General features: G+C 38.8%; 1 protein-coding gene across 5 annotated transcripts in view; it reads right to left on the reverse strand.

Moving 5' to 3' along the window:
* LOC123501952 (protein DDI1 homolog 2-like) overlaps positions 1-27,335 on the reverse strand; it is an 80,475-nt gene that overhangs the window by 39,679 nt on the left and 13,461 nt on the right. For all 5 annotated transcript variants that reach the window (XM_045251070.1, XM_045251067.1, XM_045251068.1 and 2 more), the window contains 3 exons: positions 24,869-24,979; positions 16,213-16,346; positions 4,498-4,618 (listed from right to left, as the gene is read on the reverse strand). In XM_045251070.1, the coding sequence (XP_045107005.1) occupies positions 4,498-4,618; positions 16,213-16,346; positions 24,869-24,979 (366 nt within the window). The remainder of the gene's footprint in view (positions 1-4,497; positions 4,619-16,212; positions 16,347-24,868; positions 24,980-27,335) is intronic.

Genomic DNA, 27,335 nt, shown 5'->3' on the forward strand with positions numbered 1-27,335 from the left:
GGCACTATAGGCCAAGACATAAAAAAAAAAAAAAAAAAGAATAAACCATATATTATTATTATTATTATTATCATTATTATTTTAAATACTATTACAGGCAACCCCCACTTAACTTGAACTTCCATTGAGAGTAAGCAAAGCGAGAGTGCATCATAGTACAGTAAAAGATTTAATGAAAGTAAAAATTATGAAGTTAAACATTTAGGTAGTTTAATTTATGTCATTATAATGTACACTAATGTATGTATGTACGTAACTTTATAATGTTGATGATCTTAACTTTATGAAGGGAGGGAGAGTGAAACGTGAAATACACTAACCGGTAACCTGTGGAATGTAAACAAAGTGCGCATCATGGTACTGCATACAAAACTTATGTACCACATTTCCACAAGGCTTTCCATTTTATCCATTGTAGAGTCACGAGTTCAGGTGGTTCTTTTAGCTTTCAAGGAAGATGCGGTCTCACCAGCCTTCTTAATAGAATCTGCTGACTTGAAAACAGTAGACAGTAGATGGAGTCAAGATGGTGGCAAGCAATGTTATTAGTTTTCTGGCCTCTCTCTTGTCTGTGAATAATACCCAGCTTCACTTCGAGAGTAAGACACTTCCTGGTCTTCTTAGGAACCTTAGGCCACATTGCAGGGCGTTTTGGTGGTAAGTTGAACTAGGGAAGATGAGCTGCTGGTGACGCTGTTATGTTTTGACTGGGGAGTGAGTGGTGAGCGTGATCTTGATCTTGATGCTACAGGTGACGCAGAATTTCTTCTGAGTCAGGCCTTTGTATCGGCAGCACCTGTGTTGTCCACGAGAGGCTTGATCTTGATCTTTATTCTACAGGTGTCTCAGGATTTCTACTGAGGCAGGCCTTAGTACCAGCAGCTCCTGGTGTATTCAAAAGCCTGTCAGCTTGCATGATACGGTGGGGCTTTCAAATTTGGAAAAAATTACCTGGATAAAACTTTGTTAAAGCGAGTTTGGTGTTCGTTAAACGAGCAGATGGTAGTAAAATGAAACCTTCGTTGTAGCAAAATTTCGTTGTGTGAACCTTCGTTAAACTGGGGTTGCCTATATTTTATAACAGGGTAACGATTTCACTCATGGTTTTCAGAGGCTCAAAGTCGGAAGAAGCAATATGCAATAATAACCAAGTCTCTCTCTTTCTCTTAAGAATACAGTAATCAATTGTCTATGAATCTAATTATCCAGCTTTTCTTTTAGGATGTGTATACATATTTAGAATCATAAGTGTACAAATAAGGGCAAAATTTATGAAAATAATGAAAAATTGGGTATTTCTGATTAAATGTTGAGAGTCTTTAATTTTCCCCACAAGATTAATGGTTCAGTTTTGCAATTTCAACCTTTGAGACCCACAACATCGACCAATTTGTCGCAAATATGGAGACAGTAATATAAATGTTTTTACATGTAATATTTCATTTCTGTTGGTTTTATGGGGGCTACTTATATAAAGGTCTTGAAATGCATTACTATTTCATGTATTCATTATTAAGTCTAAATATACAATCAAGCACTTTATAATTGGCTTTTCAGAATACCTATGCTTGGTCTTTATTTGCGAACATGAGGAGTATGATTCACAAATAAAGTGTAGTTTCTTCATTTATGCTTGTCTCTTAAACTGTAAAATTAAAAGCATTTCATTTCATCAGCTCCTCTCCTCTAACTGAATTTCTTCAGCTTCTTTGTATCATTCAAAAGGCTAAGTCTTTTTTTACCTTCTATTGCTACTTTCATACTAATTACTCTTCTGATCTTGCTCACAAAAGATACTTGACCCTTCCATCACCTGAATTTCATGCACTTTATATTTGTGCCTGGAATCATGCCAATTCTAGTCTTCAACTTGCCAAACACTCCTTCATAAAATAGAAAATGTCAAAATCTTCCAAACTCCAACTCTCCTCGAAACTTCTGGCATCTGGCCAAAAATATCTCCAGTAATTCTACTTCTTCATCTTTTCCTCTTTTATTTCACCCTGATGGCACCACTACCATCTCATCTGTCTTTAAAGCTGAAACCTTTGCTAACAACTTCACCTTGGATGATTCTGGAATTGTCCCTCCCTCATCTCTTCCCTCTGACTATTTCATCAAAGTTCTTTATAACAATGTTTTCTATGCTCTCACTGGCCTCAACTCTTAGAAGGCTTATGGACCTGATGGGGTTCCTCCTATTGATCTCAAAAACTGTGCTTCCATGCTTGCACCTTGCCTGGCCAAACTCTTTCAACTATGTCTATCGACTTCTACCTTTCCTTCTTACTGGAAGTTTGCCTACATTCACCCTGTTCCTAAAAAGGGTGACCATTCTAATCCCTCAAACTAGCACCCTATAGCTTTAATCTCTTGCTTGTCCAAAGTTTTTTAATCTATCCTCAATAGGAAGATTTTCAAACATCTCTCACTTCACAATCTTCTCTCTGGTCGCCAGTATGGTTTCTGTCAAGGCTGCTCTACTGGTGATCTTCTGGCTTTCCTTACTGAGTCTTGGTCATCCTCTTTTAGAGATTTTGGTGAAACTTTTCCTGTTGCGTTAGACATATCAAAAGCTTTTGATAGAGTTTGGCACAAAGCTTTGACTTCAAAACTGCCATCCTACGGTTTCTATCCTTCTCTCTAAAACTATACCTCGTTTCCTTCCTGACCATTTTATTGGAACTGTGGTAGACAGCCAATGTTCTTCTTAATTTATTAACAGTGGTATTCCTCAGGGTTCTGTCCAGTCCCCACTCTCTTTCTATTATTTATTAATGATCTTAACTAAACTTCTTGTCCTATCCACTCCTATGCTGATGATACCATCCTACACCTTTCCAGTTTTCCAGACAACTAACCTTTCAGAAAGTCAACAGATCATACAGGGATGCCGCAGAATGCCTGACTTCTGATCTTTCTAAGATCTCTGATTCGGGCAGAGAAAATTTAGTAGTGTTCAATTCCTCAAAAACTCAATTCCTCCATCAATCAACTCTACACAACCTTCCAGACAACTATCCCTCTTCTTCTTCTATGACGCTCAGCTGTCTCCATCATCCACACTGAATATCCTCAGTCTGTCCTTTATTCTTAATATCAACTGGAAACTTCACATATTATCTCTTGCTAAAACAGCTTCCATGAAGTTAGACATTCTGAGGCATCTCCACTAGTTTTTCTCGTTCTTCAAAATGCTAACTCTGTACAATGGCCTTATCTGTCCCTGTATGGAGTAATCTTCACATGTTTGTTGGGGGGGCATTTCAACTCACACATCCTATCTAATAAGATAGGGTGAAATCAAAAGCTTTTCATCTCATGATCTCCCCTCCTCTAACTGACTGTCTTCAGCCTCTTTCTCACTGCTGAAGTGTTGCATCTTCTATCACTATTTTCATGCTAACTTCTCTTCTAATCTTACTAAATGCATTCCTCCTCTCCTCCTGTGGTCTCACTGCACAAGGCTTTCTTTCTTTCTCTTTATCTTCTCACCCCTATTCTGTCCAACTCTCTAATGTACAAGTAAACGAGTACTCTCAATCATTCGTATCTTTCTCTAGTCAACTCTGGAACTCCCTATCTGCTTCTGTATTTCCATCTTCCTATGACCTAACTTCATTTAAGAGGGAGGTTTCAAGACATTTGTCCCTTTCTTTCAGCTAACTGTTAACCTGTAAGGGGACTGGCAGTTAAGTGAGCCTTTTTTAAATTTTATGTTGTCCTTGGCAAGCTTTTCCTCTTGCATAGAAAAAAAATTGCTAGCTCTCTCCTTTCAAATTGACTCATTCCCTCAGATTCTTTACTTTTCTTATTTGTATTCTTTCCATCTCTTAAAACATGAATATACCAGTATGCTCAATTTTGCATAACTTCCACCGATAAACTCTGAAACTTAATGCCAATTTAAGATACTTTACTTCATTCTTATACTTCATTATGAACTGCCTTCAGACTGGTATCTTCAGTGGGCCTTGTTTTCTTTTAAATTTTGTTTCACTTGAACAGAACATTTACATAAAGAAAACCTTAGGGTGTTGTGGGGATGAGAGGTTTTTACATAATTCAGTAATGGTTGAAAGAGTGAATTGAACATTAATTGGAAGGCTAGAGGGAAGATATGTGATATTCATGTGTGAACTACTTTCTTTTCCAGAGACTGCTAACTGCATCATGGATCATGTCAATGCTTATCCTGATCACAAAGGAGGAAATTTATTTGTAACGGAACATAATCTGTAGATGGATTGGACTCCATATTCAGTATAGACAAGCACCTATAAATAAGATAAAAAAATTTGGATTTCAACCTTTTTGTAGTAAAAATTTGATTATATCAAATGATCATAAAATAATTGACTTTTAGCAATGAATATGTGTGCAACATAATCCTTTGCCTATGATCGTCCTTCCTCATGTATTTTTATCCTTTACTTACTATCCTATATACATCAAACCTTTGTCTTCTCTATCTTTCTTCCCCCTACCCTGCCTCACCTGAGTCAATGAAGGCTTTCACATCATGGCCATTCACCTTGCAGTTGATGTACAACATGTGGACAAGGCCAAAGCTTTCTGGGTTGTATTCCATTGCTGTCTCCATGTTGCTGTTGATGTTCTGTGAATAGCATCATAAGAATTTAGTACATATCATTATTACCTGTCATAAGTAGGAACATGTTCTAATTAATTTTATCAATATAGTTGCCCTATGCTAACAATCAATATTCCATTGCTATCTCAATATTGCTGTTTATATTTTGTTAGTGGAATCATATGAATTTGCTACGTATTATTATTACCCGTTATTAGCAGTGACATGTTCTACATAATTCTTTTACCATTATAGTTGCCCTTGGTAATAATCAAAGCTACAATAAAAGAAAAAAATAAATGTATGGAGCACAGAAAGATGAGATAGATGTTGATTTTGTTTTCTTCTAAATTAAGTATCTATTTTAAAAGACCAAGGTACAAAATGTTGTATGTAAGGTAATTGCAAAAAATTGTCTAGGAGTGAAAAAGGTCAATGATGCATAATGTATGGAGACTCTCTGCCTGTATTTCTAAACAAAGTCATGTATAGGAAAGTTAGTTAATTGTGTTAATTTATTAAAATATTCAAATGTATATAACAATTTCTGAATACACTGTGATGCTTTTCAGTTTGTATACTAACACTAATTTTTTAATCCATATAATATATTATAATGTAAGGTCACAGAAAAGTCAAGAAGAAAATTACAGAACTTTTGCTGATATAGCTGTGTTGGGCAAGTCCAGTTTGTGTTGAAAAAATGGCTCTAGTTTTTATTAAGATTGTCAAGTATATGGAAATCCAAATCAGAAGGTTAATTTAAGTACAGTAACATTTGACCTAAAACTCTGCCCTAAACATTACTCATCAAATAATAGAAAAAAGTTTCAAGCATGTTAATGTGTTGCTTTGGGCAATGTTTTATGCAATGCTATGGACATCCTGGAAAGAGTTTTAGTTTCTTTTAGCATCATACACACCAGTATTAAACATGGCTGATAGTTTTCAACATATTCCAAAAACTTATGCAACCAGATCCATGCCAAATTTAGAAACGTGTTATCAACATATTTTGCTCATTATTTTTACCATGCCACAGTATGTAAGGTTTAGTTGCGTAAAATATCCAGCAAATGTCATTGATAAGATTTCAACAGATGAGGTAGTTTATCTTTGATGTACCACAATGGACCTGCCTTTAACTTACATAACTAGAGCAGAAACAAAAAGCTACCCAAGTATTTTTTCATATATGAAACCATCATTATTCTCCATTTCTCTTTCAACCATAAGCATTCATTTCTATTCTATAGACATCACTCTTCATAAAAATTTTATGTACACTGGTTGAGATGCAAGTGCACACACACAGACACACACACACAAGAGTGCGCTGTACCGACAAGACGTACGAAAACAGCTCCCACGGGAAGCACTTCATGTACATACCTAGACATATGTACATGGGGGGTTACGGAGCCATAGAGTTATCACGTCTCAAAAATAAATAAGATTTGAGTACTGTATAGAACAGAAAAATGGAAAGAGAGGCAGAACTAGGTGGCGTGGCAAAATGTATGGGACCAAAATAAACATCATGTTTAGAAAATCAAAGGTTTATAAAAACACCTGTTGGCCTGAAGAAACTGACTGATGATAATATGGACTAGGATTTTTCTGGATTCATAGAGGAAAAAGGTAATATGAGAAGGCTGATAAACGTGGAGAGGGAAATAAGATACATGAAGGAAGTGATGTCAAGTATGATGGAAAAACAAGACAAATCGATAAAACACTAAACTAAAAGTGAGATTAGAGGAATGTGAGAAAGCAAGAGAAATAAATCAAGAGATGAAGGAGGAGGTGCAGGAAATAAACAAAATGACATACTGAACGCTACGTGTTGCGACTACGAAGACTCCTTAAGGAGCCTTCAGAAAAAAAATACAGGATGGGGAGGATAAAGTAGAGAATGGAATGAGTGAAAGCAAATTGGAGGAATTATGAAATATGTACATTGAAACAAGATCAGGAAGAGGAAAATGTTAAATTTTCAGAGGTAGTAAGGAAGCAAATTGTTATACAAGTAATTAAGGAGAAAGAAGATCTAGTGAGGGATACGGTGGATGAGAGGAAATATTTCTTAATTTTTGGGATAAGGGAAAAAAAATCCAAGTGAGTTCGTAAGAGAGCGAGAAAAGAGAAAATTGGCAAAAACTATTATCAAACAGGTCTGGGACAACACACAGGAGCTCAACCAGAAAGTGGAGGAAGGGATTAGGTTGAGAAGATTTAGTGAAGGGGATAAGAGACCAATGAAAGTGAGAATGAGACCATAGGTGATGGTGGAGGAAATTATAATAAGGAAAGGGAAGCTGGCTGATGATACTGAATTTAAGGGTATATGGATATACAGAATTATTAACCTGGAAGAGAGGGAGAAGGAGAAAGTGCTAAGAAATTAAGCTAAGGAAAAAAAATGAGAAAAGGACAGACTGAAAAAAAAAAAAATTTATACTGGAGGGTTCTAGATATGAGACTAAAGAAGTGGTATCTATGGAAGGAGGAGCTCATGGAGGGAGCAAGAAATTAAGAGTGACTTATACTAATATAGATGGATTGTTATCCAGTGTGTTGAAGGTTAGAGATTATTTGAAAGAAAAAGGCAGGATGTAATATGCATCGTTGAAACAAAACTAAAAGATGAGATCCATGTTACCTCTAAAGAGGAGGGATATAATAGCTGGAGAAGAGACAGGAAGGGTAAAGGGGGAGGAGGAGTGCTAATAATGGGTCATGATAATATATGTGCAGAGGATGTGCAATATGGTGATGGTATGGTGGAAACAATGGAAATAACAATCAAAACAGAGAAATTGAAAAAAAAAAAAAAAAAAGGAAAATCATAGTTACATATGTGCCACCTAAGATAAGTACATGGGGAAATGAGGAACATACGGAAATGCAAAGCGAGGTGATTAAGTGCTTCAATAATATGATAAGAAGATATGGAAGAATACTATTAGTTGGAGACTTTAACTGTAAAAAAATAAACTGGAGAGAGATGGAAGTAATGGGTAATGCTGAACAATGGAGCAAGGAGGTGTTACAATAATTACAATGGATCAGTGGGTGGAGGAGTCAACAAGGTACAGGGGAAAGAAGAACCATCGTTGCTCGACATAGTGTTCACAAAGAACCTAGAGCCCCTCCCAGCATACATTATCTTAGTCCAATGGGAAGAGGTGATCCTATGACATTAGAGTTGAAAATACAGGAGGAGGATGGGATAAGATACAGAGATGACTACAAAAAAGAGAGACTAAATTATGCAAGAGCAGGTTTTGAAAAATTAAGAAAATTTTTTTGCTGATATTGAATGGAGAAACATAATGTATGGAAGGACAATACAAGGGATAAATAAAATATTCATTCAGAAATATAATGAAGGAGTAAAGAAATATGTACCTATTTATATAGTTAAGAAAAATATACACACTTGGTACAATGTTAGATGCACAGAAGCTAAAAAGGCAAAAGACAAAGCTTGGAAGAAACTCATAAAACAGAGAAATGACAATAACAGACAGCAATACAAAAATGCAAAAAATGAATATATTAAAGTAAGGAGAGAGGAAGAAAGAAACTTTGAGAAAGATGTGGTGCAAAAGAGTGAAGATGAACATAAGGTTTTCTACAAATTTATAAACGGTAACAGGAAGAATAAGGAAACAATAGAAAAAAATAATTAAAGGAGGGAAGACATACCAAATAGAAAAGGAAATGTGTGAAATTATGAATGAAAGCTTCAAAACTGTGTTCACTGTAGAAGAGGATTTTGTAGAACCAAATAGGACATTGTATTGATGAGGATTGCAGGGAATCATAATGCACAAATAGGATATTAAAAGATTATTAGATAATTTGGATGTCAGAAAAGCAATGGGGCCAGATGATGTATCAGGCTGGGTGCTAAAAGAATGTAAAGAGCAACTGATGGATCCAATTTCGGAAATGATTGCAGGTTCATTAAATGAAGGGAGAGTACCACTAGCATGGAAGAGAGCCAACATAATACTGATATTTAAAGGAGGAAAGACAACTGAGCCTTTAAATTACACACCGATGTCATTTACAAGTGTTATGTGGAAGTCGTGTGAAATAGTTATCAAAGAAAAATAGGTTAAACATCTGGAAGAAGAACAAGTTCTATTGAACAGATGATTTGGGTTCAGGACAGGATGGTTATACGTGTTGAACTTATTAAGTTTCTACTCAAGAGTAATAGAAGGGCTGGAAAGCAGAGATGGATGGGTGAACACAGTATACCTGGACATAAAAAAAGCTTCTGATAAAGTCCCTCATGGAAGACTACTTTGGATACTAGAGAACATAGGAGGACTGTGAGGAACTTTGTTAAACTGGATAAGGAATTATTTGAAGGACAGGGAGATGAGAACTGTGATCAGAGATACATACTCATCTTGGGGTAAAGTAACAAGTGGAGTGCCACAAGGGTCAGTGTTAGCCCCCATTATGTTCCAGATTTATGTAAACGACTTTCAAAATGGGGTAAACAGTTATATTAATTTGTTCGCTGATGATGCAAAGCAGCTAAGAGTAATAAAAACCAGGGAGGACTGTTTGCTGTTACAGGAAGCTATAAACAAAATCTATGAGTGAAGTAAGAAATGGAAATTGGAGTTCAATGGCAAGAAATGTCACGTAATGGAACTAGGAAAGAGTAAGAGAAGACCAATATGGAACTATTTGATGGGAGAGGAACAAATAGTGAAGACTAAAGAGGAAAAAAAGTGATTATACAGGAATATCTGAACCACAAAAATCACATAAGAAAGATATTTAGATTAGCATATTAAATGTTTACTAATATATAAGTGGCATTTCAATTCATGGAGAAAGATGATGAAAAAAATTATCACAAGCATGATATGTCCAAAGCTGGAATATGCAGCAGTGGTGTGGTCTCCCAGCTCTAAAAAAGATACAAGATTAGATCGGATTCAGGAGATTGCTACAAAGATGGTGCCAGAACTAAAGGACCTAACATATAAAGAAAGGCTGAAGGAAATGGGACTGTCAACCTTACAAGATAGTAGAGAATGAGGAGACCTGATAATAATGTACAAGATAGTCAATGATATTGAAAAGAAGACAAGGAAGAGCTGGTGCTGGTGACAGAAGAAGACAGAAGAACAAGAGGACACATAAAGAAGATTAGGATGAGGTAGGGTGTGAAGGATATTGGAAAATACAGTTCTCCACATACAATGGTGGAAAAGTGGAATGCACTGGGTGATGAAGTTGTTATAGCATATAATGTGCATAACTTTAAAGAAAAGTTGGATAAATGGAGTCATGGAGACAGGATACTATTAGCCCCACTCAAACCCTGTACAATACAACTAGGTACATACAACTAGGTAAATGCACACATACAGCCAGTAGCGGTGAAGAGCAGTTGTGTTGCCAGGAACTCCCAGAGAAACATTCTAAGAACCGGTAAAGTTAAGCAGGACCTAGTACAGGGAGAAAATGGGCCTTTAGGTGTTCAGTCTCCAAAAATAAGCAAGATTTGAGTACCATCGTAGTGAAAAATGGAGGGAAAAGAGGATGTAAGTGGCAATGCCAGGCGTATTTTACAAAAACATTCAGCAAGTCTAGAAAAGACAAGCCTTATTGAAACACCTGTTGGATTGAGGAGATTGGGAGAAAAGTCCGAAAAGGAATTCTCAAGATTTCGTGAGGACAAAGGTAATGTGAGAAGATTGGTGAACGTGGAGAGGGAGTTGAGATGCATGAAAGAAATGATCTCAAGTATTCTGGAAAAACAAGGCAAGTTAATTAACTAAAGAAAACACTGAGCTAAAGGAGAGAACAGGAGAATGTGAGAAAGTAAGAGAAGTGAACCAGGTGATGAAAGTGGAGATGGAGGAGCAAAAGAAATAAAATGGTATACCAACGGCTACATGTGGCAAATATTTAGACATTAAAGAGTCTACAAGAAAACGTTCAGGATAGGGCAAGTAAAGTGAAATGATGGAGTGAATAGGTATGTAAAGAGACTGAAAATTAAAGACAAATATAAGGAGGAATGGTTTAATAGAAAATGTGAAGAAGCAAGAGATAGAAGGGATAGAAAGTGGAAGATATGCAGAAGAGACAAAAGTCCAATGAAATGGCAGGACTACATCAGAGAAAGGAATAACTATGTTAAAATATGAAGAGAAGAAAAGAAAAACTATGAGAAAAACAATTGAAAAATGCAAGGATCAGCCAAAGATCTTTTATAGATATATAAACGGAAAGTTAAAAAACAAACATGAGATAGAAAAACTAGTTTATGAAAATAATGAATACAGCCATGAATTGGAAATGGCTGAAATAATTAACAGACACTTTCAAGAGAAAAAAAAAAAAAAAAATATATATGAAGAACTAGGAAATAAATCTTCTGCGATGAGAGACATCATTATTTTGGAGCACGAAATAATGATACAACTAAGAAATTTAGATGTAAAAAAATCACACGGTCTGGATGGAATTGCAAATTGGATATTGAAAGAGTGTAGAGAAGAGCTGGCAAATAAGAACATAAGAAAGGAGGGAAGCTGCAAGAGGCTGCCAGGCCTATACAAGGCAGTCCCAGTGTGCTTAATCTACCCAATTCCATCTATCTTTCCCATCCATGAATTTATCTAACCTTCTTTTAAAGCTCCCTATTGACTCAGCCCTGACTACATGCCCACTGAGACTGTTTCATTCATCAACCACTCTGTATGAAAACCAGTTCCTTCCCATTTCTTTCCTAAACCTGAATTTTTCAACCTTAAACCCATTATTTCTGGTTCTGACCCCACTACTAATCCTAAGAACTACATTCATGTCCCCTTTGTTGAAACCCTTATACCACCTAAATACTTCTATCAAGTCTCTACTTAACCTACGTCTCTCTAAAGAATGCAGACTAAGTTTTTTCAGTCTCTCTTCATAGGGTATATCCTCCATTCCCTGTATCCTTTTAGTCATCCTCCTTTGCACTGACTCCAATAGAGCTATGTCCTTCCTGTAATGTAAATATCATATACTATAATAAAATGTTCTATTGAAAAGGGAAAAGTACCAGAAGATTTGAAAAAAGCCAATATTGTTCCAATATATAAAGGAGGAAATAAGGATAACCCAACAAATTACAGGCCAATGTCCCTAACAAGTACAACAGCTAAAATATGTGCATGTGTGATCAAAGAAAGATGGACCAAACATTTGGAAGAAAAAAATATAATTAATGAAAGACAATTTGGCTTTACAAAAGGAAGATCATGTGTAACAAACCTTATATGTTTTTACTCTAGAGTCATAGACATAACACAGGAAAGAGATGGATGGGTTGACAGTGTAGTTAAAAAAAAAAAAAAAAAAGCCTTTGATAAAGTTCCACGCGGAAAATTAATAAGAAAACTGGAAGATATAGGTGGAATAAAAGGAAAATTGCTGGAATGGATGAAGGATTTCCTAACTGGAAAAACTATGAGTGACAATTAGAGATAAGGAGTCCACTTGGAAGGAAGTTATAAGTGGGTTCTGCAAGGTTCTGTGTTGGCCCTAATTATGTTTGCAATATACATAAATGACATGGATGAAGGAGTAGAAAGCTATAAGAGTTTCTTAGCAGATGACGCAAAACTTTTGAAGAAAGTTGGGTCGCACGATGATGGTACAACTCTACAGCAGGATTTAGATAGGCTATGGGAATGGAGTAAAAGATGGGAGATAGAATTCAACATTAAGAAATGTAGCATAATGGAATTTGGGAAGAGCAAAAAATAGGATAACAAGACAATATAAGAGAAGATTAAGAAGGTGGAAAGTGAAAAGGACCTGGGAGTTCTCATAACAAAAGAAATGTCCCCCAATAAACATATAAATAAAATTATTGGTGAGACCTACAACTTACTGAGAAATATTAGAATTGCATTCTCATATATTGATGAAGATATGGTGAAAAAGTTATTGGTATCCTTGATCAGACCATGACTGGAGTATGCAGCAGTACTGTGGTCACCTAACACGAGGAAGAATAGGAAGAATATCAGGAAAATTGAAAGGATACAAAGAGCGGCCACCAAACTGACCCCAACTTTGTTGGCTCTTACGTATGAAAAGAGACTGGAGAGACTGGAATTACCAAGACTGAAGCAGAGAAAAGAAAAAGGCAACTTGTTGACCATCTACAGAATAATGAATGGTATGGAGCTTCCTAATAGGATGAACCTGCTGAAGAGTGACAGAAGGGACACAAGAGGACATGGACTAAAACTCAGAAAAGATAACAACAAAAGAGACTCCAAGAAAAACAGCTTCCCCCAGAGAGTGATAGATATATGGAACGGACTGGACAGAGAAGTGGTGTGTGCAAAGTCTATACACGACTTTAAGAGAAAATTAGACACTGTGAGATACAGAGACGGGACAACACAAGCATAGGCTCCCCTCTCGTAAAATACAACTAGGTAAATACAACACACACACACACACACACACACACACACACACACACACACACACACACACACACACACACATTCATAACCCAGAAAAGTACAGTAAAAAAGGACTAAAGAAACTTACGTATGAGCGGAATGTAATGTATTCCAACATAAATGGAGTGATATCGGGGATTTTAGAACTCAACGATTACTTGAGGGATAAGAACCCAGATATTGTGGGTCTTACTGAAACAAAACTGAGAGAGGGAGAAGACCTGATGATGGTTGGAGAAGGGAAATATAATGTTTGGAAAAGAAATAGAGTAGGTAAGATGGGAGGAGGAGTGATGTTGCTGGTTAAAAAAAGATATAAAGGTGGATCAAGTGAAAGAAGGTATGGGAAAGGCAGAAGTGCTAAAGATCAGAGCAGAAACTAATGAAGGAAAAAAGAGGCACTACATAGTGGTGTACATACCACCTAAGACAAATGCATGGTCAGTACAGGAATATGAAGAAATGATAAGAGATACAGGAACATGTCTGGAAGAAATGTTGGGTGGCTGTGAACGAACTATAATGATGGGAGATTTTAATTGTAAAGAGGTGTGTTGGGAGGACTGGTCAATGGAAGGATCAGAGACAACATGGGGAAATACACTATTGACACTGGCAATGGAAAATGTGTTAACTCAGTGGGTCAAAGAAGATACTAGGTTTGGAGGAGAGGGAGCATCGTCAAGACTGGACTTGGTCTTTAGTACAGAGCCAATGGTCATTGAGGAGATGAGGGTGGAGTGCCCTTTAGCAAAGAGTGATCATGCAGTTTTGGAGTTCAAGGTGATAGATGAAGAGAAATCTAGAAGAAATGAAGAATATAAAGTGGGAAGATGGAATTATGCCAAGACAGATTTTGGAAACCTAAAGAAATTCTTTCAAGAGACAAATTGGATGAAATTCAAGAGTGCTAAGGAGCAAATGAAAAGTGGAAGGAATTTATAAAAATATACAAAGAAGGTGAGAAAAATTTGTACCAATAAGACAACATAGAGAAGTTGGAAAGCAGGACTGGTTTAACGATAGATGTGAAAAGGCTAGAACAAGAAAAGAGGATGCATGGAAGAGGTGGAGAAGGAAAAGACGGATTAAGCAGTGGGAAAGTTACAAAAGAGCAAGAAATGAATATGTGTTGATTAGAAGAGAAGAAAGAAAGAAACAAGAAAAGGATATAATTGATAAATGTAAAGACCAACCAAGGCTTTTTACAGACATGTGAACAACAACATCAAAAATAGAGAAAGTATTGAAAGTTTAGAAGTAAATGGAGTATGCAGTGAGGATCCCAGGAAATGGCAGAGGCTATGAATGGATGCTTTCGGAAGGTATTCACAAAGGAGACTGCTTTTGACAAACCACTGGTAATGGAACAGAAAGGGATTATGAAGGAGTTTCAAGTAACTGTGGAGGAGATCAAGAATATGATGGGGAGTTTAGAAGTGAGAAAAGCTGTGGGACCTGATGGGGTATCAGGATGGATTTTAAGAGAATGCAGGAGCAACTGGCAGAAAAAGTTTGTGAAGTAATTGATGCCTCATTAAGGGAAGGTGTAGTGCCCCAAGACTGGAAAAGAGCTAACATTGTCCCAATTTATAAATCAGGTAACAAGAGAGACCCATTGAACTATAGACCAGTGTCACTTACAAGTGTGGTAGCTAAGATGTGTGAGAGGGTGGTGAAGAATAGATGGACAGACTTCTTGGAGAAAATGACATACTTTGTGAGTGTCAATTTGGTTTTAGAAAAGGGCGTTCATGCACGACAAACCTGATATGTTACTATTCGAGGGTGATAGATGTAATACAGGAAAGAGATGGTTGGGCTGATGGAATATATCTGGATTTAAAAAAGGCCTTTGATAAGGTACCACACCGGAGACTGATCTGGAAACTTGAAATGGTAGGAGGAGTGCATGGCAGTTTACTAAAATGGATGGAAGACTTTTGGTAGGAAGAGAAATGAGAACAATAATTAAGGACAGACCATCAGAATGGGGCTTGGTGGAGAGTGGAGTTCCACAGGGATCAGTGTTGGCACCAGTAATGTTTGCGGTCTACATAAATGACATGGTGGATGGGGTGTCCAGTTATGTGAGCCTATTTGCAGACGATGCAAAATTGTTAAGAAAAGTGAGATGTGACAAAGATTGCGAACTACTCCAGGAAGACTTGGACAGAATATGGAAATGGAGCTGTACATGGCAAATGGAGTTCAACACGACAAAATGCAAGAAATTAGAGTTTGGCAAGAGTGAAAGAAGAATCAGGAGTATGTACAAGATAGGAAATGAAGACATAAAACCAGTCATGAAGAAAAGACCTTGGGGTGACAATTACCAATGACCTATCGCCAGAGAGACATATAAACAAAATAATTGGAGAAGTATTGAACTTATTGAGGAACATAAGAGTGGCGTTCAGATATTTAGATGAAGAAATGATGAAGAAAATAATTACTGCAATGATAAGACCAAGGCTTGAATATGCAACAATACAGTGGGCTCCGAACTTAAAGAAACACATAAGGAAACTAGAGAAAGTACAGAGGGCTGCAACAAAAATGGTGCCTGACTTAAGAGATTTGACTTATGAAGACAGACTGAACAGAATGCAACTTCCGACCCTGGAAAACAGAAGAGAAAGGGGAGACCTGATAGCAATATACAGAGTGATGATTGGCATGGAAAAAATGGATAGGGAAGATCTGTGTATGTGGAATGAAAGAGTGTCGAGAGGGCATGGGAAAAAACTAAAAATGGCCACTTATAGGAGAGATGTGAAAAAATATAGCTTCCCTCATAGAAGGGTGGAAGCATGGAATAGTTTAGACGTGGAAGTGGTCAACGCAAGGAATATTCATGATTTTAAGAAAAAGCTGGACATTAGTAGATATGGAGACGGGACAGTACGAGCATAGCTCCTTTCCCGTATGTTACAATTAGGTAAAATACAATTAGGTAAAAATACACACACACACACACACATACAAGATGATTACAACAATTTTTGGCTCACCCTTAAGACAACTCTACAGTTAATCCCATGTACTCATTTAACACTCACCCAGCACCTCTCTGCTGCTAGCACTGTTAACACACCACTCCACACCTACCTCCTGCTGTATCTCATTAGCAATAAGTCGTTGGGCCTCCATGTCAAAAGGATCTGCTGTCAGCAAGCGAATGCGTTGCTGCTCCCTGTTGCGGCGTACTTCCTGCTGCTCCCTTAGCACCGTGGCAAACTTTTCTGCAGCACCATCATACAGTACATTGAGTTAACTTAGGGACATACCAAAATTAGGTAATAACTTCATAATGTTACAAGAAGAGAACATAAAACACATTTGTTTGTCTACTTCTCTATGTATTCATTCCTCTATCACTTACTCTCTACATATTTGTATTTTTTCAAAGAGCTGCCTGAGACTTTTTTTCATGTAGGTAGGGCAGCAGCAAGGACAAAAAAAAAAAACATAATAAAGTGTTAGTCCAATAAAGTTAAAACCATCAGCCAAAACCAGAGTAAAAGTGTTTTGAAACATTCCTCTTGAAAGAGTTAAAGTTATAGTAAAGATGGAAATAAAGAAGCAACCAGGAAGTTCCAGAGTTTACCAGAGAAAGAGATGAATGATTAAGAATAGCAATTAATTGATAGAATACGAGTGAGACAATGAAGAAAATTTTGACTTTCAATTATTGAAGTAATATTAGGCTAGTTGGAGAGCAGACTGCATGATTTTGGACAGAAATGTAATGCACATGAGATTCAGATAATGAAAGGCTAAGAACCTTTTGAGGGCCACCTCTATCATATATAGCACAACAACAGACTATATCAAATCAAGGTTTGGAAGGTTTTAAGTCACAACAAAAGTGGGGATTGGACTTCTCCATGCTAGACCTGATATGCACTCAATATATAGAAATGGGCTCTCTGATTTGGAAGCAGTAATCATTCCAAAGAAAACTAGCAAGAACTAGCAGAAGCAAAATGTATGATGCACCTCTCTCCTGAGGAGAGACTGGAGAGATAGGACAAGATATAGATATGAGATTGTAAGTATATTTTCTCTCTCTCTGGAACACATTAATAAATTTTCCATCAATTTCAATAGGAAACAAAGATGTGGCTTGCAGCCAAACTAGAGTGCGGCATGGGATACACTATAGGGTACTGCTGTTTTGTATTGCAAATCATAATATGGAAACATCTATCAAAAGAGAGAAGGAAAAGGAGGAAGAAAGAAAGTGTGTTACAAGAAGAAGCAGCCAATTCTTCTTGTAACCCCATTTAGCTTGTGTGTTGCTTTCACCACAATGTTTGTATTTCCATCCCTCTATTGCCTGCTATAATGGATATCATATATTTTTTTTTATACAGTGGAGACTCAATACTCAAACTCAATTCGTTCCAAATGGCCGTTCGAGTATTAAAAAGTTCGACTATTGATACCTATAAATCACGTAATTTGTTCCAGCCATTGCCAAACCCAAATTTAGAAAAAAAGCAGTGGTTTAGTTTTGCAGTCGCCACTAGCATTGGCACACAGAAGCAGGGTTAGCTTGTCTTTCATGGGCTTGTGTCCTGGCAAACACTTCTCTTCCTTTGTTATATAGATCATGTTTCATATTTTTTTTTTTCAAAACAGGCCAGTTTCATCACAATTAACCCTAAAACTCGGAGATGTTGGGATTTTTAGCTCCTGCTAACTCAGGAGGTTTGGCGAGACACACACAAAATAGCCTGTATTCACATACTGATTACACTTGGAAATTCAATAAATGAGTGAGAACAAATGGTGTTCTGCCCACAAGCAACTCTTCCTCTTTGCAATGCAAAAAACCAGAAGTCTCTAGATGCTATGGTTGTCAAAATATCACAGGTTGAATGAGGTGGTATCATCGGTGTACGTGGCCTTGCGTCCGATTGGGTCCAGCAGCCTTGGCTAGAGCGATAGAAAACAGGCCCCTTGTATCCCCCCTCTCTCTCTCTCTCTCTCTCTCCCCCCCATTCCCACAGCAAACTTACACCATGTCTAACAGCTCGAGAAGAGAAATTAATGAAATACTTGAGGTGTCCTTTCTCATTTTCTTTGAGGAGACACCCAGCCCGTTTTCTACTCCCAGATGCCAGCCATCAGGCCGATTCCCTCATTCGCCTTTAGCCTAAAAGGTCATAGAGGGAAAGGAGGAACAGAAACTCAATTATAATTGATAATGATGGATAAGTATGTAGATCAAAATGGATTTTACATTAAAAAATCCTATTTGTTATTACATATACTACTACCCATGATTATTAAATATTGCTTAAGAACTGAATTTCAAGTAAAGAGGGAGGATGACCTCACCCCTAAAAATAATTTTCACTCCCCAAGACACACACACCCTTACAAACCCAAAACTTGCAAGGCGGAGGCCATATCCTGAGGTGCAGCACTTGTATCCCATGACAGAGGGACAAAATCAAAGGAGAGAGAGGAGCATCACAACTAACGCCACGAGAACGGTCCAATGACCCCAAACCCCACAGAGGACAATACATAGAACTGTATGTATAAGGAACCCAAAAGAAATAATAACGAATTACCGTGAGAGCTGACACAACAGGGCCCAGAAAAAAAGTATCCAAATACCAAAGAGTAATATCCCTGAGATAAAAAGAAGCAAAAGTGGACATACTCTTCCAGGTTCCTGCCTGAAGAACGGCAGGAATATTGCAAATCTTCTTGAACAAGGCACTCGTTGCCATTGCTCTAACTTCATGTGCCTTCACCCGAACCAAGCGCATGTCCTCTTCAGAAACATCCTCATGTGCACACTGGATAACCTGACATATCCAATGAGAAGTAGTATAAGAATGCACCACACACCGAGGCCCAGTAACCATCACAATAAGATGGGAGCATCTACAATGACAATCCCTAGTCCTACAAAGGTACTCCCTGACGGCTCTCACTGGCCATAAAAGCTGGTGCCCTTCCGAGTCGCTAACGTACTCCGTAAGAGCAGGAATGGTGAAGTCGGACTGAGATTCATCACCTGGGAGTTGAGTCTTCCCTAGAAAATCAGGGGCTAAAGAAAAAGCCAAAGAAGACTAACCCTTAAGGGGACCGTCTGGTGGCCATGGTATCAAAAAATCTGAAAAATATCGAAAATCCCCAAAACACCACCAGAGCATCCCCAAACATATAGCAACATAGTGATATAGTATTTTTTGGAAATACACTAAAATACGTTGGGTATTTAAACTTTGAAGGGCCCCTGCCACGCCCACCGCAGCCCGGGGCTTCCCCCCTCCCCACTGTTCCATAAATGATGATAATAAGCACGGAAAAAGCCATGAAAAGTGGTTTCTTTTGTAAGGAAAGGTGGGCGTTGGCAACTTAGTACTATGGCGTACACAGGAACACACCCTCTCCCCTTCCATTTCAGTGTCCATGTGACTGCGATGGGAGGAGGATCTGTTGAGTATCTCGCCCGTTATTTCATACCTTGCAAGACACAATCCAGCCTATTTTACCTGCCTTTTTTGCTTTACAATGTCTAAACAAACGGTGCAAGGGGAAATTACAAGTTGTACTGACCATGCATGGATGGGAGACACCCTCACCTTCGAGCGACTAATACCTACAGTCATTGTAAGGGTGGCCAGGTGCCATATGAGTCTTACAAAATATTCTAAACATGCCTAAACAACATATATGATGCACATGGTGGTGTATAAGCACGAAATATCCAACCCAAATAAATGTACAGGGTCATAGAGGACCAAAATGACATCTCTGGGTTTTTTTTGCCTTTTCTCAGTTTCCACTTTTTTATCATTCAAATCGTATCTTCTCCCACATTTCTCAACGGATTTTCAATTTTGAGGTATCATTTTGAAACTCAATGAAGCTGCTACATTTCCGTCTCATAGAATTTTGAATTTTTTTCTAAGTGTCACAATGTAATTTTATATATATAAAAAAAAAAAATTCATAATGGCCACCAAAATACAAAAATAAAAATTCTATGAGATGGAAAGTTTTGTTATACCACATACTTCATATCCGTACTGGCAAAATTGAAATCTGTCCTCTGGTGACAAAGTTTAAAGGAAAACTTTTTTTTTTCAAAAAATTTATTTTTTATTTTTCATGCAGTTATTTATGGGTCGATTCGCTTGTAACTACTAAACTGACATCGTGTAATAGCCATCTATCAGCGAAAAAAAAATTACCCACGTACCTCATTATTTTCGATTTTTCTAAAACCTCACCGGACGGTCCCCTTAAAGTGACGAACTTCCGCTGACAGCCCATGCAGTTCTCTAACTCAGCAACCAGACGCTACAGCCAAAAGAGAAGAGGACTTTAGTGCAATGTCCCTCAATGAAGCCAAACAAAGAGGCTCATAAGGGACTTCATTAATGAACGTAAAACTAAGGATAAATCTCACACAGGAATGCGTGGTGAACAGGGAGGAGCCGACTTGGCAAATCCCTGAAAAAGAGCTGACAGATCCCAATCCTGTGAGATATCCAAGCTAGCCTGCCAGAAAATGGTGGCCAAAGCTAAATGATAGTCCCTAATGGACAGCAAGGACAAGTGCTTTGTGTCCCAAAGGAAAATAAAAGTCTGTAAAGTCTATCACAGAGGCCGAGAGAGGATGACAACACATGGATTTAAAGCAACCGCAGAAGACAGACCACTTTGCCTGATAGACTCTGGCAGAGGACTGTCAGACTGGACAGGCCATAAATCTACTAGCCTTCCACAAAAAGCCTCTCTTTCGGAAGACGCAGGAGAGCCCCCATGCGTGAAGTGCCCCTGGAGAGTTGTGAGAGGTGTTGATGAGGCTGGCGGAGCAGAGAGGCCCATGGAGGCTATACTCAAAGATGGTCCATTAGCATACTCAGAAGCAGAGGACACCAGTCTGCCTGATGCCACCACGGGGCAATTAGTTACACAAACACAAGTGGAGCCTCTGATCCGAACCAGCACCCGATGAATCAGAGAGAAGGGAAGAGAGGCATAAAGATCCAAGCCCTCCCATGGAAAGGTAAATGTGTGCTCTTTCCAAGCTCCCAGGTCTGGCAGGGGAGACACATACAGAGGTAACTGATGATTTAAGGCAGTTGCAAACAGATCCACCTGCAGCATACCCCACACCTGGAGGACCTGCCTGCACACTACTGGATATAAGGTTCACACTGACCCCACACACTAGCAACTGAGGACATTTGCCACTGCACTGCACTGTCCCAGCACGAATCTGGGGCAAAGAGAGAGACTGAGTTGTCCTCGCACCACCGCAGAATGTTCCCCACCCAACCCAACAGAGACTCGGACCAAGTGCCCCCCGAATTTCATAAATAGGCCACCACTGTCAAATTATCTGACATGAGAGACACCATCATGCCTGATAATTCCTGCTGAACTGACTGCAGAGTCCGGAAAACAGCCATCATCTCCTGGTGGTTGATGTGAAACCTCTGCTCCTGTGCAGACCACATCCCCGAGACAAGAGAGTCCCACAAATGAGATGCCATGGGATCTTCCACTGCTAGACAGAGGGCAGCAGAGGGCCTAGGGATAGGAGCCGACAACAAACCTAACCTAACCCTCCTCATTTGCCTTTTTATCTTGTTCCCATGGGGCTTCTAGGCTGAATCCCAAAAAGATAAGACCAACTCCCGTACCACGGAAGAGAGTTTATGTTGCTGAGAAGCCAAGTGCTCATTGTCCTGCACCCTGGCCACCACAACTGGGTCAAATTGCACGTCAGAAAAGGGAGAAGAAAGAAGCTGGTGCTTCTTCCTGTCATAAAAGGTACAAGGCAACGAATCCACTACAGCTTGCCTCCATAACATAAGGAGTCTACAACACAACTTCGCAGCAGGACAAAGAATGTCCTTGTTAGCCTTGGCCAGTGCCAACAAAAATTCCAAAACATCTTCCTCTATGCTAGAAGCAGCACCAGCCCATGTAGCCAAAACCTGGTCTGTCCTAGAGGCAACGTCAGCCATGAAGCCACACACTTTCTCCATTTGCACCAACAGATGGGAGAAGACAGAGACCGCTGGGTTGCCCACCGGCTGTAGACCCCCGACTCCTCATTAAATGGAGGAGGAGCCAGTGAGGCCCCGTCAGGCAGATAAAAGACCTGGCCTGGCCATACCAGTCCCTGAACAACTGAAAATTGGCTGAGAAAGGCTTAAGCTCCTTCAGGTACCTACATTGGGCTTCCTCACGGACAGCTTGAGCCATAAAGGACCGTGGGAGAGTAAGTGAGGGCTGGCAAGGCAAAACTGAGCCTTGTGCCTGAGCCTTAGGAAAAGGCCCTCACTTGGCCTATTAGGTGTAAAAAAGGGGACACACCTTGACTGGGAGGCACTTCCTCCTCATCATCCTCACAGGTCCCACCTGAAGAAAGGAGTGGCCAATTGGCATGGTAGCCAAAAGATCTTGACCCACCCCACTGCCACCAGGCATAGGAGCTGGTTGGGCAGCCTCAACAGAAGCCTCCTGAATAAATGTAAGGCTGCCCAGCAGACTCACCAGGGTCCAAATGGCTCAAACCACTGCGAGGAAGAGAATGGCCGCCAGGCATGGGAGCCAAGGGACACACTGCAACCCCTACACAAGAGACATGAGTCTGGTTGCTCAGCATGGGAGCCTTGTGGTTGACACCAACACTCATATTCTGGGTAGGGAGAAGGCTACTAGACATTTTAGCAGCATGGCTGTGGCCAAACTTCACCATAGAAAAAAGTGGAGTAGTCTCACCTATGCCTAATCCACATGAAGGGATGATGAGCTGGCTACCAAGCATGGGAGCCGTATGGCAGACACCAGCCTCAACATCCTGGAAAGAAGTCTTGCTGCCAGGCATGGGAGCTGTATGGCAGATGCCTACCTCTGCAACCTGAGTAGAGCAGCAGCCACCAGGTACGAGAGCCGGATAGCTGTCACCAATCCCACCACCATAAACAGTGCCAAAGGTACCAGGAGCACTGGGCACTTCCTTACCTGTACCAGGGATAAAACCACGGGAGGGGATAAGAGGCTGGCCGCCAAGTATGGGAGCCATATGGCAGATGCCACTATCAATATCCTGGATAGGAGTCTGGCCACCAGGCATGGGAGCTGTATGGCAGATGCTGACCTCTGTAACTTGGGTAGTGGGCCAGCTGCCTGGCATGGAAGCTGGATGGTTGTCGCTGACTCCACCACTGTACACAATGCAAAAAGTACCAAGTGCACTGTGCACTGCCTTACCTGTCCCAGGATCAGGGCATGGAAGCCACTTGATGTTGTTGTTGTTGAGCCCATGGTGGTCAGCGGATGCCGGTACCATCTCGACCTCTGGACTGGCAGCACCAGCTGGTCTAACCTGCCCTGGCCTGTGTACAGTCAACCCTCGGCTATTGTGACTTCTGCTATAGCGTTTTATTGCTATCAAATACCCATGAAAAGCTGCTAAAATTTCATTATCGCGGCCTCAGATGCCTGCTATCGAGCACCCAGCCATGACGTCATGGGATATCTGAGCGCTCATTGGCCAAAACCGCCTTCCCGTCAAGATCAATTTGGCTATAGCGCGGTTATTTCGGCCCCAATTGGGCGCGATAGCCGAGGGTTAAGTGTATAGAACTGCTTGTTCCCAGCTGGGAATCATATACCTGTGAAGCTGGAGTCTAGAAACCAGAGAATGGAGAACTCTGGGAAGAGGAGAGAAAGAGGGAAAGCCAGTCCAACATCTCCATCCTACACATGCGTTTCTGCAACTGCCGTGACATAGGGAAAGACTTACACTTACCAGAAGAAGCTTTCCTCTTCTCGGTATGGTCTTTAACACTCTCCAAAAGACATAGAAACTGGTCATGGGAAAAAGGCCTTATAGCAATCACAATGGGAAGTAAGGCTACAAAACACCTCCCTACATGACAGACTCTCCCCATGAGGGTCCACCATAAGTGATGGGAAGGAGCAAGAACACTTCACACACTTATGCGGCACGATGGCACACTTACAATTTTCCCGTAGAAAACAAACAAACCGAACAGGCTTGGTGTCTTCTCAAAGAAAACGAGAAAGGGCACCTCAATTATTTCTTTATGGGCCCTAATATGGTACCCATATCATGGACCATATCACCACCCAAGCATATCTTTGGTGTAACCACCTAGAACCTGGGTATCATGGTGACATGTAGGTAACTTTAAACCATTCAACAAATGGCACAGCTTCAAAGCAGTATGTGGTGGGATTCGAACCTATGCGTGGACAACTGCCCGATCCCACACTCACCACCTTATCCATTATGCCACCGCCTCCTGTTGCATATACCTCCATAAATCCATGTATAAGAAAATCCACCAAAAACATACTAAAACACTATACAGAGTAAAGAGCAAAGAAAATTCAAACCACTACACGGACAGTGTCACCTCCCCCTCAGACTAGCTTCTCGAGAGAAGTCATAAATACTCAAGGCTAAGGAGGTCAGGAAATCAGCAAGGTACAAATAGAAAGAAGTGAAAGTTATAAGGAATAAGTAGGAGATCAATATCTCCAGCTTCACCTTAATAGCCTTCATGTTCAGTCTTCTCCTCTGCTTATTCCTTCCTTTACCGAATACTTCATATTTGGCTAAATGTCATCATTGAGGGAGGTGTGTATCAGGAAGGAGAGAGAGAGAGAGAGAGAGAGAGAGAGAGAGAGAGAGAGAGAGAGAGAGAGAGAGAGAGAGAGAGAGAGAGAGAGAGATCATCACACTTACCAAGGTCACCGCCGGTTACTGCCTCTGCTAGCTTAGGGTTGTTATACTTGAGGAGTGCTAGCTGATCAGGGTTGGCCAATAGCATGTCTCGGATCACAGCCGGGTCATCATCTGTAGAATGTTTGATTACTGTTATTGAGCTGAAATATATTCATTTGACCTGGCTATCTGAATTACTGACATTTATTTGATATAAGGGTAAGGGCATACTTATGAGGTATTATGATTAGAGTAGACTGCATCCTGGGATTCAGAGATCCAAAACATCCTGGCAACAGCAAATGAGTTAAGATGTTGGTCTGAAAACACTTAAGGTAATGAGAGCTAAACATAACAAGTACATGATTTAGATAAAATAAAACATCTCTAATGGTAATGATATAATTAAAAAAAATCTTGGAATCATTGAAAAAATTATTATTACTAATTCAGTATTGACTGAAAAGCAACAATGAAAACATTCATAGCAGAGATCATGTCTTCCTTTATTAAACTTCATTCAAATGGAATATATCACATATTGAAAAAGCTAACATTCACTGTCACTTATTTTCACCTTGTTTTTACTGTTTTTGAGACACACGCAAGTGATCACTTTACTTATGGCAGGTTCATGAAGAGTTACAATCGGTTTCAGCTTTCAGGAAATCTCATTCTTTGTATCTTGTACAAACTGACCCATAAGTATAATCCCTTCCTGATTCAAACAGTACTGCTTGGTAAAATTTATATTACAATTCATCACATCTTTATTAATTCTTGTGAAAACAAGATCTTAGAAGATAGTGGAGTACCAGTGATCCTTCAGCAACATTTTTATTTAGAGCGACTCTGACACTTATCCTAAATCATATTCCACCACATATTCTATCATAATATATGTCAAGCAAGATCTTTAGAGATAGAAACTAGTCTTAATTCTAATATCTTCAGATGAGCAAATCTTTTCTTTAAATGTGCAACTTAAAGCAGCATCACATAGGGCAAATTTCTCCTAACATTTTGGTAATTTTTGTTAGCAGTCGGCAAAGCAGTGTCACACAGGGTAAATCTTCCAACATATTGGTAATTTTTTTGGCAGGTGAGCAAAATGAGAAGGCAGCATCTTGTTGCTTAATTCCTATTATTGAGGAAAATGGAAAACATTTATGTTACCTGGCATGTAGTCAATGATTACCATATCACAAGCTATAAATGTTTTTTTTTTTTTTTTTTTTTTTTTTATGCCTGTAGGTATACTTGAAAAGTATGGGAAGCACTGTTCAGCTTCCACCCATTAGCAGCGCTAGCAATTATATTTATAGTGGTACCCATATTAGGGCCCATATCACCACCCAAGTGCATCTTTGGTGTAAGGCAATTGCACCTGCACCAAGAACCTGGGTATCATGGTCACAAAGGGAACATAATGGCAGTATTCTTAACCACAACCAAAGCTGTACTATGCCAAAGCACCTAAGCTTCAGTGGGGTGTTCCACAAGGCTATCTTTTACCACCAAAGACTAATCAAATTCAGAGTAAGTATGTGTACATGAGTGTGTGGTGCTGGTAAAGATGTATCAAGAGATGCAAGTTGTTGACATTTAGTCATATAATCTTAGTGATATAAAATAATATCAAGACAAGGGGTGGTATCAGAGATAAGAATTTACCGGGCTGATCCTACTTTTTTTTTTCCCCTTGCTTCCTCTATCTAAGTTCCATCCTCCTCCTCTCCCCCTTTTGTTTATTAGTACCTCACATAATATACCCTTGAAAGATCATCTTTTTCATTTGCATTCTTTAAATTACATACAAATTCTAAATACTCACCAGATATAATTACTGTATTTCATTTCTTAAAATTGTCATTTATGGCATGATCATTAACAACAGCAATAATAATAATAATAATAATAATAATAATAAATAATAATAATAATAATAATAATAATAAGAAGAAGAAGAAGAAGAAGAAGAAGAAGAAGAAGAAAATAATAACAATAATAATCATAATAACATTAATAATAATAATAACTATACTACTAGTACTACTGCTACTACTACTACTACTACTTCTAATAATAATAATAATAATACAGTAAGAAGAAGAGGAAAAAGAAGAAAATAATAACAATAATAATCACAATAACATTAATAATAATAATAATTATTATACTACTACTACTACTACTACTGCTAATAATAATAATAATAATAATAATAATAATAATAATAATAATAATAATAGTAAAAGAAAAAAATAAATAAAATAAATAAATAAGTAACAAAATTTTAACTTTTTTTTGTCTTTGGTCAATTAATGTTATTTTCTATTTCCTTTCATCTAAAAAACGAAGAATATAATGTTTATTCTCTTTAAACTTTGACTTTTATAAACTGGCCAGCGATGTTTTGAAATCCAGACAGATTCTACACTATTTTGATGAAAAAAATTAAAGAACTTTTTAGATGACTCCAGAACCT

This window comes from Portunus trituberculatus, chromosome 10 (assembly GCF_017591435.1).
Source record: "Portunus trituberculatus isolate SZX2019 chromosome 10, ASM1759143v1, whole genome shotgun sequence".
Taxonomy (NCBI): domain Eukaryota; kingdom Metazoa; phylum Arthropoda; class Malacostraca; order Decapoda; family Portunidae; genus Portunus; species Portunus trituberculatus.